This window comes from Alternaria metachromatica (genome assembly GCF_023757995.1).
Source record: "Alternaria metachromatica strain BMP 0045 chromosome Unknown scaffold_52, whole genome shotgun sequence".
NCBI lineage: Eukaryota > Fungi > Ascomycota > Dothideomycetes > Pleosporales > Pleosporaceae > Alternaria > Alternaria metachromatica.
Genome location: NW_026055543.1, coordinates 42,607 through 61,886, shown reverse-complemented (window position 1 = coordinate 61,886; position 19,280 = coordinate 42,607). Strand labels below are relative to the sequence as shown.

The 19,280-nt window shown below is 53.7% G+C and overlaps 7 protein-coding genes across 7 annotated transcripts; 1 reads left to right on the top strand and 6 right to left on the bottom strand.

Annotated features, from left to right (window-relative positions):
* Positions 1-1,518: 1,518 nt before the first annotated feature.
* RPL28 (60S ribosomal protein L28) lies at positions 1,519-2,070 on the bottom strand (the record flags this gene model as incomplete). Its single annotated transcript, XM_049337670.1, has 3 exons — positions 1,519-1,799; positions 1,853-1,967; positions 2,020-2,070. The coding sequence occupies 3 exons, from the start codon at positions 2,068-2,070 to the stop codon at positions 1,519-1,521; spliced, it is 447 nt and encodes a 148-aa protein (XP_049183206.1).
* Positions 2,071-2,391: 321 nt separating this feature from the next.
* On the bottom strand, positions 2,392-5,510 carry J4E83_010790 (uncharacterized protein; the record flags this gene model as incomplete). The annotated part of the gene is made up of 2 exons (XM_049337669.1): positions 2,392-2,475; positions 2,529-5,510. 2 exons carry the CDS (start codon positions 5,508-5,510, stop codon positions 2,392-2,394), a joined length of 3,066 nt encoding a protein of 1,021 aa, XP_049183205.1.
* A 594-nt stretch (positions 5,511-6,104) lies between these two features.
* Positions 6,105-6,779, bottom strand: APS2 (AP-2 complex subunit sigma; the record flags this gene model as incomplete). Its single annotated transcript, XM_049337668.1, has 4 exons — positions 6,105-6,437; positions 6,549-6,578; positions 6,636-6,675; positions 6,745-6,779. 4 exons carry the CDS (start codon positions 6,777-6,779, stop codon positions 6,105-6,107), a joined length of 438 nt encoding a protein of 145 aa, XP_049183204.1.
* Positions 6,780-9,751: 2,972 nt separating this feature from the next.
* Positions 9,752-11,500, bottom strand: J4E83_010788 (uncharacterized protein; the record flags this gene model as incomplete). Its single annotated transcript, XM_049337667.1, has 4 exons — positions 9,752-10,320; positions 10,374-10,965; positions 11,016-11,344; positions 11,431-11,500. The coding sequence occupies 4 exons, from the start codon at positions 11,498-11,500 to the stop codon at positions 9,752-9,754; spliced, it is 1,560 nt and encodes a 519-aa protein (XP_049183203.1).
* Positions 11,501-14,180: 2,680 nt separating this feature from the next.
* J4E83_010787 (uncharacterized protein) lies at positions 14,181-15,009 on the bottom strand (the record flags this gene model as incomplete). The annotated part of the gene is made up of 2 exons (XM_049337666.1): positions 14,181-14,849; positions 14,920-15,009. 2 exons carry the CDS (start codon positions 15,007-15,009, stop codon positions 14,181-14,183), a joined length of 759 nt encoding a protein of 252 aa, XP_049183202.1.
* Positions 15,010-15,397: 388 nt separating this feature from the next.
* J4E83_010786 (uncharacterized protein) lies at positions 15,398-16,331 on the bottom strand (the record flags this gene model as incomplete). The annotated part of the gene is made up of 2 exons (XM_049337665.1): positions 15,398-15,788; positions 15,844-16,331. 2 exons carry the CDS (start codon positions 16,329-16,331, stop codon positions 15,398-15,400), a joined length of 879 nt encoding a protein of 292 aa, XP_049183201.1.
* A 1,537-nt stretch (positions 16,332-17,868) lies between these two features.
* J4E83_010785 (uncharacterized protein) lies at positions 17,869-19,211 on the top strand (the record flags this gene model as incomplete). Its single annotated transcript, XM_049337664.1, has 2 exons — positions 17,869-17,975; positions 18,029-19,211. The coding sequence occupies 2 exons, from the start codon at positions 17,869-17,871 to the stop codon at positions 19,209-19,211; spliced, it is 1,290 nt and encodes a 429-aa protein (XP_049183200.1).
* Positions 19,212-19,280: the final 69 nt, after the last annotated feature.

The window sequence follows — 19,280 nt, the reverse complement described above, 5'->3', positions numbered from 1 at the left end:
CTGCTTGTAAGACTTTGAGATCGCCCTGTATGTTGCCCTTATTAAAAACCGTCTATATAGCGAGCATCCCAGAATCATTACCTATAGCCGGACAGAATGTACTCATTGTCTCTAACCCTAGTGAGCGGACGTCGAAGATAGGTAATCTAATGGTGAATGTACTGGTACCAACTCGCTACAGCATCGGTCAGCTATAGTAATACCATGCAATCGACTATCTTACGTATCTCATCCCACGTCAACAAGGAGCCTCGTTGCCTTTTTGACATTTGACCGCGAGGCTCAGCCTTGCGACCATTAGCCTTGACATACACACACGCGATAGACGCATGCTTACCTGGTTTTCCGCTGTTGAACCGACCTGTTCCGCAGGTCGTCGAGAACGCACACTCATTCTAGAATTGTCATTTCTCCGAGTGGGAAAGATTGAGGTGGGATTCAAGGTGAAGTAGAAGCGGCACAGTCCGTGTGGCGTGGTCGCAGGTTTGCCCTCATCTATGGATTTGACTCTTTGTCTTCACTGTACGCAGTCGCTTCCAGGATCGGTAAGTTCATGTATATTTGACAAATGAGATATCCTATGTAATAAGATGAAGTAGTAGGTCTCCCGTTGCCAGAGGGTAAACTTCGCTACAGAACTCTCATCAAAGACTTTGCTTGAAGCGCGCTGAGTCTCAACACCTTGATCCGAAAGCTGCTGCATCGCGTCATTGGACATGGTGTTATACACCGCACTCAACGTACACGTTTAGCGTGTCAAGGGGCAGATGAGCCAGATCCTTCAGCAACACATGCCTATTCTCCTGCAGGGCGTTGACGACTGTGAGGTGGTGTAAGTGCGGATTGAAGCGATGGGGTTGTAGCGCAGCGTCAAGTGATCTAGATGAGCGGTTCCAGACACGGAAGAGAGCGAGATGATGAAATTATGATTGAGTAACATCTGATTTCTGATTAATACAGACTAATGAGCAAGCCTAACTGCCGGTCAGGCTATTGTGATGAGTTCGCGGCTAGGGTAGTAGCCAGAGGTCACGATCGCAGGCGCATATTCAATGCGACAGGATGTTTCTAGTCGATGTGATTGAATCGACGCCAGCGCTTGGAGCGCAAAATGCGTTGTTTGGACGACAGGCTGTCAGGCCAAAAAGTACGCGGTATACTGGACTCATCAAGTTAGTACCACAGAATTTTCACCTCACAGCACGTAGCGCCATAACTTCACGACATCACGGAGGCAGCCATGCGATAGCACAGCGATGCCGAACCACATCCACGCATAACATGGACGGGATAGCCAAAGGCCAAAGGTTTGTTCAGGAACGGTCATATTGTCTATGAAACATTCCTCAGCCACCACGCTGACGCAAGTCAAACGCAGACCCATTAGGGTAACTGCGGACCTGAAGATCCATCCCAATCATTGCCGTTATGGTATCCTTTTGTATCATTCCGAGACGCCGTTTCATGCACAATCGTGTTGTGAGGGTGATGGTTGATCGTATCCTATCGTTCTGGCGCTTATGCGACGAGCTGAACGACACCACCAGCCTCCTTGATCTTCTTCTCAGCCTCAGCGGAGACGTAGCGGGCGCGGACGACGATGGGAACGGCGGGGAGACGACCCTTTCCGAGGACCTTGGAGTAGCCGTAGTCGAGGAGGTTGAGGACGGGCGCGTTGCCGGACTTGTTGGCGAGGTACTCGGCGCGCTTCTCGGCGGGGATGAGCGACCAGAGCTTGTCGAGGTTGATGACGGGCTTCCAGAAGAGGTTCTGCATCTTGTGGAAGTACCTCATTCCGACTGCAACGGAGTCAGTATATGTCTCACATGCACATCGTACACTCATAACTTACCCTTTCCGAAGTAACCAGGATGGTACTTGTCAATGTTGGTCTGGTGGTGATGTTGACCACCGGCCATACCACGACCACCGGGATGCTTCCTGTGCTTTCCGACACGTCCGTGACCCTGGATGCCGAGTTAGCACTATACAAAAGGGCTTCGCGGGGTGATAACTTACGGCGGAGACGTGACCGCGGTGCTTGCGGGTCTTGGTTAGGCGGGTAGGCATCTTGGTGTCGTGATGCTGTGGGTTAGTTGTCGAGCGAAAGTTCGATGGAAGACCGGCGCTGGCGATTTTCTTCGTTGAGCGGAAATGCTAAGCGAGGTGCGCTAGTGGGGTCACGTGCGTGAACCCTGTCGCATCGGTGCATACTCGCATGATGTAGTGGTGGGGAACATCAACATACGCAGGATAAAGGCATGATGGGAGAAATGTTGGGTTCGATTTAATACGTGGGTGTCGTCTTTCAGTAGTAATACTCCGCCGGTTCCCCGCTATCGCTATGCAATACAACCTCCATCATCGACATCGCTGCCTTCTCGTACTACCCTACCCCCAGTACGGTGTCCGCAGGCCAACAAACGTAGAGCCAACACCATCACCCGAGTCCTCTTTCTTGCGCTGTCCAGCAAGCTATTCAAAGTCAGCAATCGCGTTCCAAACACACACCATCAGATGCCAAGTACCTCTAACTGAATATGCCTATGCACATGCACAAGCCAATCCACATAACTCTGCGCCTCATTATTCCGATCCTCATACAACAGCCTCGCAAACTCGTATTCCGCGCCATCAAGCCCCTGTCGTGCAAGCTGGATAGTAAGCGCCTTGGACGCCCTCGTACCTTCGAGGTACTGCAGTATATTCCTGACTTGGGCGTTGAGGTGGGTTTCGAGAACGGGGAGGGTAGATTGGAAGGGATCGAGCGCTTTGAGACTGTTGTTGCCTTCACCGAAGAGGTCTTCGAGGAGGTTGGGCGAGACTTGTGTGTGCAGCCATAGGAGGCAGACTTGGCCGTTGTCGACGATGTAGGCGCCGCCTTCTTCGACTTTGGAGAAGGAAGCTCGGATGTTTTCTGGCATTACGAGGTGGCCCTTTTCGTTTGCGAAACCGTCGCGCGCGTCGAGGTTGTGGATTGCGATGATGCGGGGGTAGAGGTATAGTGACATCTCCAGTGGGCCCATCGACTTGATCATGCGCATGTCGTGGACTCTCCGGTCTGTGGGCTCTTTACCGCCCTTGAAGGCTCTTGACTTGATCAGTCCGAGAATGTACATGCCGAACTCCTTGAGGTTCTCCGGTAGTACAAGCTGACCAGGAGGATTGTTGCCAGTGAAGTTCTTCCTGTAGCCAGCAAGAATGTCGACAGTCTTCTCCGTCAAGGCTCCCCTAATCTCCTTGAGGTTCTTCTCTGTCATGCGAGCAGCAGCTTCCTTGGCGATGATGTTTACGACGGCATCCTGATCGACAAACTTCATGCATTCACCAGTGTTCGGGCTGACACTGGCCACGATGTTCGTGCACCGCACTCGTCGCTCACCGTTGGCTGCCGTGTATAGTAGCGCACTCTGGAAGTGAGCATCAAGCTTCGGATCCAGTTTGCCATCGTAGCTGAACATGACACCAATAGCCTTGTCGGCATCAATGACTCCGAACTCTAGATCGGCGCCAAAAGTGTGGTGGTAGAAGTTCCCGTGGTAGGCAGAGACCTGCAGGCCATTTGAGCAGCGAACCTTCATCAGCGCTTGATATCCGGTTTCTCGCGTGACTGTGTGCTGGATCTCCTTGGATAATTTCAGGATATCCCTTGGCGCATGGAAGTTGGGGTAGTAGAAGACTTCTCCACCTGTTACAGCGGAGACGTGGCCGATGGTCGCAATGTCGAGGTACCCTCCACTGGGCGCAGCAAGGAAAAAGTCCACACCAATACCATTCTGCACCATCTTCTCAGCAACCTTCTTGAACCCAGGATGCTCAGTCTGAAGAAGCTTCTTCTCAGCATCGGTGTTGTGTACATTGTTGTCCTCGCGTAGCATCAGCCGACCAGGACCCCAGGTCGGCAGCGCAGCCAAAGAGCACACAATCTTTCCGCCTGTAGCCGACAATGCTGCCACGGCAGAGTTCAAGCAAGGTAATAACGCTGGCTCTGGATTCTTGACTTCAGAGAACATGGTCGGTAGCTGTGCGAGAAGTGATGTGATGACGCTCTTGCACTCCACGGTGTCGACGAACAAGCCTTCGCTGAAGGGTAGGAAGGGATCTTCGAGGTCAGACATGACGAGCATTTGAGCGCTCGTCAAGCTGGCGTTGAGGTTGTAAAAGTGCATCTCCTTGTCGTATGTGACGATGCCAACTTTAGCACCCTTTGGTATCCGAGTTGTAGTCTCGGCGCCCTCTGTCTCAGCTTCTTCGCCATAGAGCGCTTTCATGATGCCTTCACAGAAGCCATGGAGGAAACCACGGTTTACAGCCTCGGCGGTCACATCGACAAGGAACAACCACCGTAGACCGACAGGCTCTTTCGACCAGTATTCCTTGGGTACGAGGAAGTCGACAGTGCCCAAAGTGAGCTCCGGCCGTTGTAGTCTGTCTATCCTGACACCAGACTGATCGGTAGGCGCGAAGTATTCGCCGGGAACGTCGCCCGGGTATGTACACAGGTTGCACACGACCTTGTTTCCGCCGGCCTTGAACTGCATGAATGGATTGATGTACGCGCGACACCTTGCACATCTTGGTGGACCGGACTCGCCAAAGTCCAATACGGGTATAGCTTGCTCGCCTTCTTGTTGAGCGGCAAGCGGCTGTAAGACCATACCAAGCGGTAACGAAGTCGCAGCAAGGGCTTGCGCAGTGAGTGGAATGTTGTTCATAGTCAAACGTGCGAACTTAGGTGAGGAGTTGCCCTGGTCAAAGGCTACGAAGGGGACCGTTGCGGGAGGTGGTAGGTGGTGCTCCATAGTCGGGTATACGTTTTCTAGGTAGTACTTCGCCGGCGCATCACGCGACTTCGGTATGCTGGGAATCTGCTCGGGATCTACACGTCCTTGAGCTGATCCAACCGCCGCTCCTCCACTCTGATGTGGCGCTGCTGGTGTTCTCGCAGCGTACTGCATAGGCGAAGCCTGCGATCCAGGACTGAAGATAGGGTTCACGGGTGCGGGAAACTGGCTCATGGCGGGAGTGATCTGGGGCTCCATCCATTGCGCTCCTCCGACTTGAGGCGAATTTTGGTATTGTGTAGGCGTGCCATTCTGCGGCGCTCCGTTGAACGCCGGTGAACTCCCTCCAGGTCCCTCGATATTATGATATGCATGTCTGTTCTTCTTCTTGTGCTTGGGTTGTGTCGCCTGATCCATACCCAACCCAACTGCTCCCATCTGCCCCGCGAGGTTGTTCACGTCTTGATCGCCCTGGTACTGAGGCTGACCCTGCAGCGCCGACTGGTCGGGGAAATAACCTTCTTGCTGGACTGGGGTGCCATATTGCGCTGGTGTGCCGGCGTACTGATTCGGAGGCTGGGCCATGGCCGGGCTGCCCGTCTGTTGGTAGCCAGGAGGGCCCGCAGCGACTGGTGGGCGCCATTTGTTGGGTTCGTCTGGCCTGCCGGGTCCATTCGGGTTTGGAGAGCCCGTGCCGAGGGCGTGGTATGCGGCGAAGTCAGACATGGTCGCAGCGCGGGGATGCTGCGGTGGATTCGACGGACGGGACGATTCGAGGCGGGTCAGGCGTGTGGCGGAGGAACAACGGGGCGCGGAATGGTGTTAGAGATGTTCATATCATGGGGCGAGCATGCTGGGGGGATTTGGGCACAGGCGAAGGGACAGATCGCGAAGAACCAAGGTTGATGATGTGGCTATTTTCTAGACCTCTGCTTCCATCATAAGAGCGCGTCCGTGCGCTCCCTCACATGCAAGAACGACAGGGTCCATTCACTTGCGTGTCACCGAATGTAGAAGCAGGACAGATTTGCGTGAACGATGTCTTTGCAGGGATCGCTAAGACATGCAAGCGGTTATCTCTGCTGTTCCTTCCGGCCAGATTTTGGTACCGAATCAGCCTCGAAGCATACCAGCCCACCATTGAGATGTGGGCTCTTCAAATGCTCGCGCAAGACCCCTCAGCGCGGCTATACACGCGACTCCCTCATGTACCCTCTGCAGCGCATGGTTACTACCTCGTTCCTCTTATCTGAGCCGAGGCGCAAGGCGAAGCAACCCCAGCTCCACCCCATTATACAGTATATCCCACCCATCATCCATCTACTCCAGCTTATCCAAATGCGCCAACCTCGTCAGCACAACCTGTTTACTCGTCTCCTCGATCTCGCCCGCCAGAAACACCTCATCCAGTATTGCATACACCTTGTAGAAGTTAAACACCAGATCCAGCTCACACACGTTCCCGAAGAAGGCATCTAGCACCTCGACGAAGAAGTGTATGGCCTCGAGATAGGCGAGTTCGTTATCGTTTGTGTCGACGCAAGCGCAGAAGAAGAGGCCGGCGTAGCGGCGGTACACGATCTTGGACATGTTGCGGAATTCGACGAAGTTGGACTGGTGTTTTTGGTCGCGCGGGGCGATGAGGCGGTGGACCTGTGGATGGGGTTTAGTTGAATTCGGAGGAAAGGTAGGCGGCGGGTTCGGGGGTTAGGTAGGCGTCGGAGGTGAGGAGGATGGGTGGGTGGGAATGAGGGTATCGCATACCTCGCCCTTTAACTTGACTTTCTCTTCATCCTGCATACTTGTTAGCTACTGCCACGTCTCTCAATGTGTTTCCGTATCTCAACTCACACTATACGGCGCATACCACTTCGCCAATCTTGTCTTCCCTCTACAACTCATTAGCCTTCCATACTACATGACCTCCCCAACCCTCCTCTGCACGAACATCCCAACTTACTGCCTGTTCTGAATGAGGATGAACGAGAGCACCATCTTCGCAATATGCCTCGTGGAATCAGGCTCGGCGCGCTGTGGGAGAAGTGAAGGTGCAACAATGACGGCGCAGCGGCGGCGTTCAGGGCGCGACTTCCCGTGAAGGGAGTTGGCTCGTGCGTCGACGGTCAGGCACAGGCGCATCCCTGCAGGAACGTGGGCTCTGGCGGACCTGGGACGGAAGTGCCACTTTTAGCCGCAGGAAAGCCTCACGTTGGGATTCGCATGTTTGCTGGAATCGCTGCTTCGTTTACTACGAATATATTTATTATTGTGTTAAAAAAGGCCGACTAATCAGCAAACCCCCATCTCACACAGAACACCCCCTACTCCTCACCCGACACAACGGCGCAAACCCCTCCACCACCATATCCTCATCATCCAACCTAACCTGATCCTCCATTCTCTCTTCCATATTCTCCATCACCACATGCCCCGTCTCAGCATATCTCTTGTCCACCGAGCCATTCATTCTAGACCTCGACTTCACGCGTCGATACCGCCTTCTGCTGACCAGCGCCTTGAGCGAGTCCACCGCTGACGAAGAGGAAGACGAGGATTCCGATTGCGACGACGAAGATGAAGGCTCGCTCCTTGTGTTATCGAGAAGAGCAGGATCAACACTGCCCATAACAACATCCCCATCACCATCTCTCGTCACTGTCACCACATCCCCACTCCCATCTCCTCCTCCCTCCCCCCTCTCCCCAAAACCCCCCAGCGGACTCCCACCCCTTTCCCCAGCACCCTTCCTCCTTTCCGCACTAGCCCTCAACGCAGTCCAAAGATTCGTCTTGACATCTTTCTTCCTCGTTGCGGTGGTCTCACTACAGTCCCCTGGTTTGAGGATACCCTCAGGCAACGTGTTGATGGAGTTGATAATAATAGGAGCAGTCAGTGTGGGCATAGTGCAGGTGTTGGCGCTTTCGTTACTGGGGAAGATGCTGCGGAAGACAGAGTCGACGGGTGTGTGTATGCCGAACTTCTTACCCCAGCGGCATTCGGAGGGGTAGTCGCATGTGTTCCAGCAGTCTTGCTGCTTATCTGGCACTGCCACTGCCCTTTTATCCGAGCCGTTGATGGTTGTTCCTGTATATGTCCTGCTCCTGTGTTTCGGCCCACCCCTCCGCCACCGCCCAATCGTCTTCCAACCTTCGTAGTCAAACTCACTCGGACAAGCACGATGATTCCGTTGTTTCCTTTTATTACTTGATTTCCGCCAGGACTTGAGGGTAGTGCTGCCGCTGCAAAAATGGTGCCCGTCTTCGAGGCAGCGGCGCGTTACGCCGAGACGGTAGGTGTGGTGGCATTGGTGGCATTTCCACATCCATGGTAAGGGACTTGATGGTGCGTCATCTTCGGGTGTTGGGTAGACTGGGGAGGACTGTGGAGTTGGTCTGTGGGCTTGCTGGCGGAAGGGAAGGGGAGGTGTGAGAGGTGTGCGCGGCGAGAATGGAGAGGGTGGGATTGAGAGGAATGAGGATTTGAAGGGTGTTGCGAAGATTTGGAGAGAATCTTTTGCTTTTCTTCCGGGCATTCTGAAGCTTTTGGTTCGGATTTTCTCCACGTAAAAAGAGAGTTGGTCGTGATGTCGACCACTCGACGTTGCGATTCCTCATGCTACACGAGTACCTACCTTTTCTACAGACATCCCCAACATCAGCCTCTATCGCCTCCTGAGCTGCACTACTTCTTTGAGCATTTCCCACGAGGCGTTGTTACGAGGCGTTGATACAAGCTGCGTTCAACAGCGGCCTTTGTCATCGTAGCTCAGCCCTACGCGGGGCCACGCAACCACACACGAACAAAGAGGAATGCGTTCGTGATCGAGACATCAGACTTCGAGGCCAACGGAACGGACAAAGGATACGGCTCGAGATCTTGCACAAGACTACCATTATTTCTTAGCGTGTTCCATCTCCTTAACCCCCATCCAATGATGTCACACCTCATGTCTAATTCCGTCGCACACCATCACGATGCGAGATCAACTTTCAACTTTCAACTTTCGACTATCAATCGAAGTTAGCACGTGAATTCATGTCCTTAGAGCCACTGCACAGCCTCCCCCACACGCACCCGCCTCGCCGGTACACCCAGAGATAAGGTCCATCCAACGGCGCCAGCAGCCAGCGCGTTTGCCAGATCGGCGAGGTATGGTAGTTCCCGCTTTCCATCCCAACACTCTTGTTCGCGATCGAGACCACTCACCACTGGATCCAAATGGTTAAAACCCAATAGACTTGGCATGGAATAGCTACGACCAGTCAAACCGAGAATGTAGATGATAAACGTAGCGCATAGCCAACACACCTCTCCCATACGCCGCTGGGAGTTGAGATAAGCCATCGCTACCACATCGAAGCACATCGATATCACAATGCGTGGTATAGATACACAGATACACATCAGCGCTTCCTACGGGTGAGGTGTCTGCATCGTGCAGACGTCAAGCCCACTTCAGTGGTAGCGTCGGTGGTAGCGTTGGTGGACTGACATCATCTTGCCTGCGCAAATCTGGGGTTCACAGTCTGGAGGAGCGGGAAAAGATAAGGAAGTGAGGAGAGTAGGCTTGGCGTCGTCGTGTAGTCGGTTTTCATTCGTCGAATGGGGGGAGTCGATCGTGCTTAGCATGATAAGAAAAGGCTGGGCGCGTGTCGGTGATATGGGACGTGTTGGTATAGGTTATGGGCGAGTTTGAAGTGATTTGGAATACACATGGGGAATTGCCAGATGGGAGCGATAATGATGTTTGATGTATCCATTCTCGAATTATGTACAATACATGAGGTCTGAGGAAAAGAAAAAAACTGTAATACAATCATCTAAATGTATATGATCAAAAAGCACAGCTCAAAGACCGCGGGGAGGAGCAAGCGCAAGGTGGTATCTCGAAACGGGTAATTGACTCAAAAAAGTCGCAAGCAACAAATCCAAATCAGCAATGCGCAGGCAGCAAAGATAAAAGGCCCTTAGGTTTGAACCTGCTTCTCGTGCTCGGAGCCCATGGCCATCGCGTGCCTGTCGCCCGCAATGCCCGTGTGCTCGTGGCCTGAGCTGTGTTCCGATGGTGCCTTGCCCTCGAGCATCTGGCTGTGCTGGGGGATGCCGTGGCGCTCGCCTTGGGGTACCGAGTGCTCGCCGTCGATGGGCTCACCCTTAGCTGGAGTCCATGCGAGGTAGTCACGGCGGACCTCGACGTAGTCGTAGGCGAATTCGCCGAGCTGGTCGTCGTCCATACCGAGGAGCTCAGCCTCTTCAGATGCGCGCAGCTTGAGGCCGGGGATCTTGTCGATGACGAAGGCGAGGATGGCGCTGACGACGAAGGAGTAGGCGGTTACGGCGACGATGTAGGCGATTTGCTTGTAGATCGCGGCGGGCTCGCCGGTGATGGCACCAGCGGTAAGGCCGTTGTTGACTCCGTCGAGTCCGATGATGTAGTCGGCACCGAAGATTCCGTTGAAGAAAAGACCCCACATTCCAGCGACGCCGTGCTCAGCGAACACATCGAGAGAATCGTCGATCTTGATCCAGAACTTGACTAGATAGGTGTTAGCGAGCTGTTCATGAAAGGTTTTCCAGAGGGGTACATACTCTTGGTGGCAAAGTTAGCAACAATACCGGTGGTAATACCGAGGATGACGCTGGCCCATGGAGGCAAGAAACCAGAAGCGGGAGTAGCAGCGACAAGTCCGGAGATGACACCTGAGCACCATCCGACCATGGACCACTTGCGAGCAAGGCGCCAATCGAGGAGAACCCAAGTCATGGCGGCGAACATGGCGGTAAGGTTGCTGTTCCAGCATGCCATGACAGCACGTAGGTTGGCGCCGAAAGCGGAACCACCGTTGAAGCCCAACCAGCCGAACCACAGGAAGACGGTTCCGAGGGTGATCAAGGAGACGTTGTGAGGGCGGAAGTTGAGCATCATCTTCTCCTGGCGACGTCCGAGGATCATGGAGTAGGCGAGAGCTGTGCAACCGGAGACAATCTCGACGGGACCACCACCAGCGTAGTCAAGTCCACCCCATGCGAAGAACCAGCCGTTTGCGTTCCAGGCCCAGTATGCGACGGGGCAGTATACGATCGTGGCCCAGAGCCAGATGAAGACCATCATGGGGATTAAGCGACCGCGCTCAGCAACGCAACCGACGACGATGGCAGCAGTGACAGCGCAGAATTGCATCTGGATTGTGTTAGTTCGTCGAAACCGGTTCATAGTAATGGTTTTCGTACCTGGTAGAAGGAGTACAGCAACTCTGGGATCAAAGGACTACCGGGGCTGGGATGAGCCAGAACGCCCTTGAGACCGAACTTGTCGAGGTTTCCGATGAAACCGTTCGTTGAGGGTCCGAAAGCGAGCGAGTATCCCCAGAAGTACCATTGGAAGGTAATGACGGAGGCGGAGAACATGCAGGCCCAGATGAGGGAGAGGGCGGACTTTCTGCGAGCAAGACCGGAGTAGAGGAATGCGAGACCAGGAACCATGATCATCACCATGGCCGAAGCCACGAGGATGTAGGCCTGGTCACCCGCAGAGAACCATTGGTTCAAGTTCTCGGTGACTGATGTTCATGTTAGCCTTCTGTCGCACACGATGCGGATGTTGCGCTCGGCACGTGCGCAATGGTACTTGGGAACTTGTACTCACCAGAGTCACCACCAGTGATATCATCGGTGCCATTGAACTGCGCCGGAGGGCCGACCCACGAGTACGACATGGTGAGGGAAGTCCTAGGGGATTGTCGGGGTACTAAGGAGATCTGGGGTCCTTAAGTACTATGGGGAAAGGGAGGACGGTTCCACGGTAGGGCCTGTGGAAGAAAAGAGAAGGGATTAAAAGCTGGATCGGTGCCAGTAATATAAGCTGCTACAGGGAGATTCCGGAAGCCCTACTGTAGATTACGGTAGATGCGCCGGGACCTTTATGGGTGGAACTTGCTGTACTACTCTTATCTATCCTGGTCCACGGGCCATCACTCGAGGCAAAATAGACGAGGGTACATCACCCACAGCCGCGACCGTCGTGGGGTTCGCGTTAGATCCAGCCATGGAGCTTTGTTCTTTTTCTGCCGCGATTGATCGGAGCTGCGTCATTGCTGTCTCTAACGATCTAACGCCTTATCTCGCCGGCTCGCTGCTCTGCAAACATGTGACGACCAAGCAGACGTGATAAGGCGCAACGCCCACCCACACCGGCGGCCACGTCGCGTCAGCTTGTAGGGACAGGCCTCGCGCGGCGCCTCTCACCACGGGCTCAACACGAATTCGCATAACGATTGCAGGCAACGCCAGTTTCATCCGGGGCGGAAGGCTTGGCGAGTGGGTGGTCCAGGTTGCGTGTGTCAATTGCATTTCTGGCCAGAGATAAGAGAACCGCGTCGCCCAATCAGCTGCCGCCTCGGAGATCGAGCGCGCTAGCTGCTTTGGGTGCCGCATCTTCGCCGGCCGTCGCGACGCGTTCTCTCCAACGCCACCCCGTCCCTGGCCATGTGTTTATGCGATTCACGTACGTTGTGTGCGATAAGACGACCACGGCGGTTTGCTGCCATCCTCCTCGTGTCTAGTGCATCTCACCCCAGGTCTCGCGACATCGAGGCACCGCAGTCGGGCGAACATCGGGCGCCCAACGACGATTCGACACCCAATCTTTTGGGTTTTTTGGTCTCGCCGTTGCGACACGGCGCTACTGAGCGCACGCCCTGCAGAAGGCCCGCGGCGTGCAAAATCCGGCTGTGGTTGAGCAGATCGAGACACCCGTCCGACCGGCCATCGTCTGTGGTTCTTCAACTGACCGCGGCCACTGTCGTACCGTATCTTACCGCATCCAGTAACGAGTCTCCACAAGGCCAGCAGCTAACCTCGTCAAACGCCCAAACTGGGACTATTTTCGAACCAGCTCAGAGTTATTTCCAACGAGCCAGGCAACATGCCGGAGCGCGAAGATTGTGAGACCCTGGTTCCCGATGCCCGTGTCCGCATACTCTGAGGCGAGCTCGACCTGGATACGCCTGCCAGCAGCTTACTTGGAAAGTGGGAGGCATCTCAGAAGCAATCAAACCTTCGTCTTTCTTTGTATCTACGCGCTGACACGAAACAACATCAAAGGCATGACCAGCTGAAGCCGTTGTGTTCTTTTGCACCACGACCCGTGCGGCGTGGCATGCAGTAGGGCTCAGCTGCATGTCAGCCTCCCGTACCCGTCCGGCAACCCTTGGCGGCAAACTGTCGCGAAAGCATGTGAGTGTCCCCAGAAGCGAGGCGGTGGGTCTCAAGGCCGCCGTGGTGGGCTCGTGGAGAGGTCGATACTGTGGCACACGTCTGGCGTGGGGAAACTGGAATTGGACACAGCAGCATCGTTGGCTCGCACGCGACCAGCCACTTTCCACATATTTCGCATCCTTGATTGGCATTCCGCGCCATCTTTATTGACGGGTGGGATTGTACTTGTTTATCTCGACGTATCGCATGTTGTGCAATTCAAGCACGTTTCGTAGGATGCGAAAACCCGCCGGCCCAATGGCTGCGCTCCGAAGCCGGAGCCCTGACTACGCGTTTGGAGTAACCTGGGAGCGGATCATTGGTGCATCGCGCCCTATCAATTCTCCGACGGGCTTGTCTTGCTGACTCTAGAGTGGATGTAAGAGCGAGTCAGCTTGGCTACTCTTTCTGTTCCTTCATTGACGTGTGCCTCTTCACTACCATGCTGGGCAATACTGTTGGCGGGACGGGAGTTCGACTAGAGACGGCGACCTGTGGCAGACGGCGCCGCGAGTGCGCCACCGATGCTGTCACAATTAGTTCATTCGAGATACACGGATCGGTCGATTTGCTCGGTACCTGAGCGTGGCTGGGAACAGTCGCAAACCTTACATCGTTCAAGACTGTCTTCAGAGCACACCTCACGCCCTGTTCAGCGTCCTTCATGAACTTGTGCAACGGAAGTAAGCTTGCGGTTGCTCAAACCTCATCCGTCAGACTAGCGACAGCAAACACGCCGAAGATGTACACAGTGCACAACGTATACGTCGCACAAAAGTCGAACGAGTGTCGACGTTACACATGCTGCATGCGAGTCTCACGATCATTCCACCGCTCTTTGCGACGCCGTTGCCGTGGAACACTGCAGAAATGAGAACGTCAAGAATAGAAAGTCGTTGTTCTAACCGGCCATGCATATGGTTTTCCTAGTGAAGCTCTATGCGGTCAGCTTACAATACCGCCGGAATTGACAATCCCAAGCCTGAAACTGTAAGCTTCTATAACACCGAGAACGCATGTTCCTCTACGAACAAGACATTCCCCTCAGTCACAATAGACTCTTCGGTACTTCTCAGCGCAAAGTCCTTTCTGCACTCCAACATGCCCAGTCCAACCCTGCCCAACTACCCACACCCTCCCCTACACAGAAGACCCCCCATCAATCGAAATATTCTGCCCCGTAATACTCCTACTAAGCGCCAGCACCCTAACCTGCTCCGCACAATCATCCACCGTCGCCAACCTCTTCAACCTAGTATTCTGTATCGCCGCCTCCCTCTTCTTCTCCGGAAACTTGAGTCCCCACTCCGTAAGCAACATACCAGGACTAATACTATTCACCCTAATCCGCGGCGCAAGAATAACAGCCAAGCTCTTCGCAAGATGTATCTGCGCCGCTTTCGTAACAGCATACGGCACGCTGCTCCCACTGGGCTTGACTCCCGCTACGCTCGCTGTGGAGATGAATGTGCCTTCGGTGGAGGCTAAGGCGTCTTTCGCGGCGTAGGCGAGCCACATGTGCGTTTTTACGTTCATGGTGAAGCACTTGTCCCAGTCTTCGTCGTTTATCTGCTGTTCGATGTCCGTGAAGGTGGTCATGCGGGTCCAGCCGGCGTTTGAGACGACGACGTCGAGGCGGCCCATTGTTGAGATGGTTTCTTGGACGAGGTTTTGGACGGAGGGCTTCGAGGACATGTCGGCTTGGATGAGGTGGAAGCGTGGGTTGGATTCGGAAGATGGGCCTGGGATTGAGGAGAGCTCTTTCATGAGGGTGGCGGCTCGGTCGGAGTTTGAGAAATAGTTTATCACCTGGGTGTGTTAGTTGCTCTTCTTGGTCACGGTATATGCTGGACATGTGACGGTAGGTTTGTATACATACTACGCGGAAGTCTGGTGCGAACACACGTGCTATTTGCGCGCCCAGACCTGCTGAGCTCGCAGTGATGAGCGCTACTTTTGTGGTCGCCATTGTGAGTTCCTGAGGGTATATGAAGACGATAGTAAAGTGAGATGATGCTATATGTAGCGGAGAGCAACTGCTCCATATGTATCACCGCGGGGTGGACGCGGGGTTCCGCCATTGGATGCGGGTGCGGAACCATTCCGATGTGGACCCCTCCACCTCTCTTTGTTCTCCAATGTCTTCCGCTTTACTCCTTCATCTCAGCACAAATACGTATGACACCTTGCCATCACGGTCGATGCTTCCCGTAAGTCCTCCGAGCTTCTCTTCTCATTGAGAGCTACTGCATCCTACCTAGGTATTCTTAGGAATCCAAGCACCTTACAGACCTGACCGAAGCTCGTCATCGCATTACAGCTCAATCTTCTCCTTCTCAGCAAAGACATCCAGTCCATTAGCGAGAGAACACGCACTTCCTCTTCGCTCTCAACTCATCTCTCGTATTTCGCATCTCCGCATCACCCTTCCCCACAAGCTCTGAAGGACCAAGTTCGTGAATCCGATATCCTTCTGGATGATATCCTTCGTCGCCTGGGACGACACCCCCAACTAGTCGCAGTAACAACGCGTTTGGACCCCACCTCTTCATAAACGACGGCTTGACGTACCACGGTCTATCAATGTATTGGCCAGCATTGGCGCGGCCAGTGCGCTCGTCGATTTCTGTGAACCAGTCCGGGCGTAGGAAGTACGGGCGAGGGAGGAAGAAGTTTCGGAGTAAGAACTTGCGAATCTCGACCAATGTTTCTAGACATTGGTAGTAGATGGCATGGGGTTGCGGTATGCTGGTAGTGGTCAGCAACGTGGGTCAATCAAGGAATGGCACCGGCTTCCACTCACTTCATAGCTTTCCGCAAGCGTGGCTCGAGTAACATATGCGCCACCGTAAAGCTGAAAGGCTTGAGAGCGGAAGGTACGTTGAATAGGGCGACATCGAAAGTACCACGACCGAGCGTCGCGTTCGTATCGGCAGGCACCATGTTCTGAGCCTCGTATGCCAAACTCCATGCTTCTACCTCCTCGAGCCAATGGAATCCGTCACGCCATCCGTGACTCGCTGAAGGTAGGGTGTCGTATGATATCTTCATCGCCTCGCCCATATCCTTCCAGTACACACCCATGGCACATCTCTCAAAGTCTGTCACAGTTCGCCACTCGTATCTGGCAGTCCACCTAACAGGCTCAAGAACGAAGAGGCTGAGTGTATACAACATATCGTCATTCGATATCTTCCCGGCTTTGATATACCGGCTATGGAGATAGTTCATTCGTGCTATGCCACTGATGGCGCGTTCGGAATCAGGTTTATTGATAATCGCCTCGGTCATGATAGTAGCAGTATCAGCAGCTCGCTTCGATGCTGTTTCCGGGCAGGACAGTTGTCCTGTTGCGACAAGCAGTTTTGAGATACTGGGTATGCCATAGGTTTTGAAAAGGGCGAAGAATGTGGATGTGTGAAATATGATTGGGAATTCGAGTTCAGTAAGAGAAACGTGTACTGAATGCGCATCTTTAACAGTCATGCGACTCCATGATGAGCGGTCGGGGTACTAGGTTGTTTGTCAGCCTTGCAGAAGTGGAAGTGTTGATAGTATTGCTTTTACATTCAAGCGGTGAGTGAGGCCATCGCGACGCCTATACCGGAAAGTGCGAACGAGAAGCCAGTAGGCACTGACGACGCTGAGTATCCAGAAACTAAGACTTGATGGAAGACGTAGCGTGTTTGTGTGACTTGACGACGTCGAATTTGTGGTTTGAACTGTGTATATTTCCGACATTGCAGCCTGGTTCTGTGGATCAATACCAGAAGCGGCTGAGTTTGAGGAAGCTGAAGTCGAAGATGCAAATGATGTTCAGCCGTACTTAACTAAGTACGGTAGCGGTTGGTGCACTTGTGGGCGGAGGCTGAGGCACAGTTGCGCTAAGCTAGCCTAGGTAAAGTGGCACGCCGTACGTTCCACCTGCTGTGCGTCCTCGGAGACCGCGCGCGGATATCAATTGCATCATGTACGACGTTGGTCGTTCTCTCCTGGAGTATACATTTTTTACATACCGAGACTCGCTCACTGCGAAGCGATGTGTTGACTCGTTCTTGTCCTCGGCCTCAATTCACCCCCCGTTCCGTCAAGCACATCCAGAACGATACACGCGATGTTCAGACCTCAGTTGTTGTTCGAAAAATGCCTGCCGTACCCTAAATCCCATTCCAATCTTCGTCAAGACACATTCTTTTGTCTCTGCGCATCACACGTAGTGAAGGTGAGATGTGGCGGCTGACTACAACCTCGCAAGGGTCGACATTTCGTTCCTTCCAACGAGTCGACCTTCCGGGAAGCATAATCAGATCTCCACCAACATCTATCGTCCTCGACTTTGTCCTCTATCTCGACACCCGCATAGTCCCCTGCCCCAATTACGATCTCATTCGGAGACGAGTTCCCGGTACATGAGGAACGTTTGTTCCGCGGCCACCGACGAACAGTCTAGATCGCAGGCTACCAGCGATAGCGCGCCCATCCAGCCATCGGGTCTGAGCGCATAAACCAAAGATAATTCCAGATAAATCTACGCCCAATTTCACCGGTTTTGCCCAGCTCATCGATCCGTCTTGGTCTATTGGACGCAGCATTCGCGGGGTGCAGTGAAGGACGATCAGGCTGACCAACGGGATCACCGAGGCCACAAGGCTGAGAATGCTGTCGAAATGACAACTCATGAGTGCATACAGACCCCGCGTCTTGTAATATGTGACAGCGCATGTGTTTTGAGCCTCATTTTGGGGGAAGTTGTTGTGATGGGTTAAAGAGAAGTGGTTCGTCTGAAATCTGGCGGGTATCAGCAGGCGAACTTTGGTGTTAGCACAATATGTCTGTTAGCGATAACTCTACCCTGGATGTGTCGCATGACAATGACGGTTTGGGTGGATATGCGTATGGTACGGGAGACCTAGCAGTCAGTCCTGAAGAGGTCTCGTAAGTTACATACCACCAATGGGTCTCAGAGCGGTATTGACAGCAACGTATAGCCCCTATGCAACCACGCAGATGGTTTCACTGGAAGTCGGGCCAGAAGCGACCCGCTTCCTTGTCCACGACAGCGTCTTGAGCCGTAGCGAGGTTCTTGCCGCAAAGTCCTACCCTTTGGCCTTCGTGAAGCAGTCCGTACTTCTCCCGGAGCTGGATCTGAACACAGCGCACACTTTGGTGCACTACTTGTATACCGGCAAATACCAGAGTCTCAACACACTGGCATCGTCCGACAAGGTCATCCCCGAAGTCTACAAGCTAGGAGCAGGTGTATACTGTGCCGCCGCTCGCTACAAGCTACCCGGCCTTGCCGAGCTTGCCCAGAACAAGCTCAAGTCTCTAGACGAAGAGATGAGCATCTTCGATATCCTTACCGTAGCGAGAGACCATGCGTTCCCTTTGCTACCGGAAGATGATTTGTGGTATCCCAGTTATGTTGAGCAGTCGCTCAACAATGCCATGGCGGACGATCCAGAGCCTTTCCGAAAGCCGGACTTCATCACGACGGTAGAGGGTAACAGCAGGCTTCTACAGCTCGTCTGGAAAACTGTGATGAGTAACTATGCCCGGGCGCCGGCTACACCGGTGGTCAATAATGAAGAGGCTTCCACTCCGACAGCTGAGGTCGTGCCGGAGCTGCATGAGCCGGTTAGTGGTGAAGACGATGTTTCTGTGACTGCGCCGACCAAGAAGGAAGAGGTAGAAGAACCCGCAACGAAACCGGTCTCGGCGCCTGCACCAAAGGATGTCGTTGATGAAGCACCAGTTTCAAACGACGCGATCGTCTCGAAGCCCACTGAAGAAGTAGCTCCGAAGCTTGAAGAAGCTCAGGTAGAGCGAACGCCAGCAACGCTCGAGCCTTTCACCGACGAGCTGGACTTCAAGTCCTCAAAGACGTACCAGCAGATGGGCAACAGGAAGCCAGAGCAAGTCAACACTAGTGATGCCGCCCCAGAGACGATCAAAACACCCGTTCATGTACGTTCAGATTCGGTGATGCAGGTCGAGCAGCCATTGGTGACACCTGTGGATAAGGAGATGAAGGCCGACGATGCTGTGCAAGTGGAGGCTACGCCCGACAGAGCAGTGGCCGATTTGGCCGATTTGGAAGCTCTTGCAACCCAAGGAAAGAAGAAGAAGAGTAAGAAAGCCAAGAAGTCGAAGCAGGGTCTTGTCGAGTAGGATCTTGAAGCGCGGATGCTTGTTGTCGTAGAGCGCATGTAGCTGGAATTAGCAAGCTTGAACACTTAC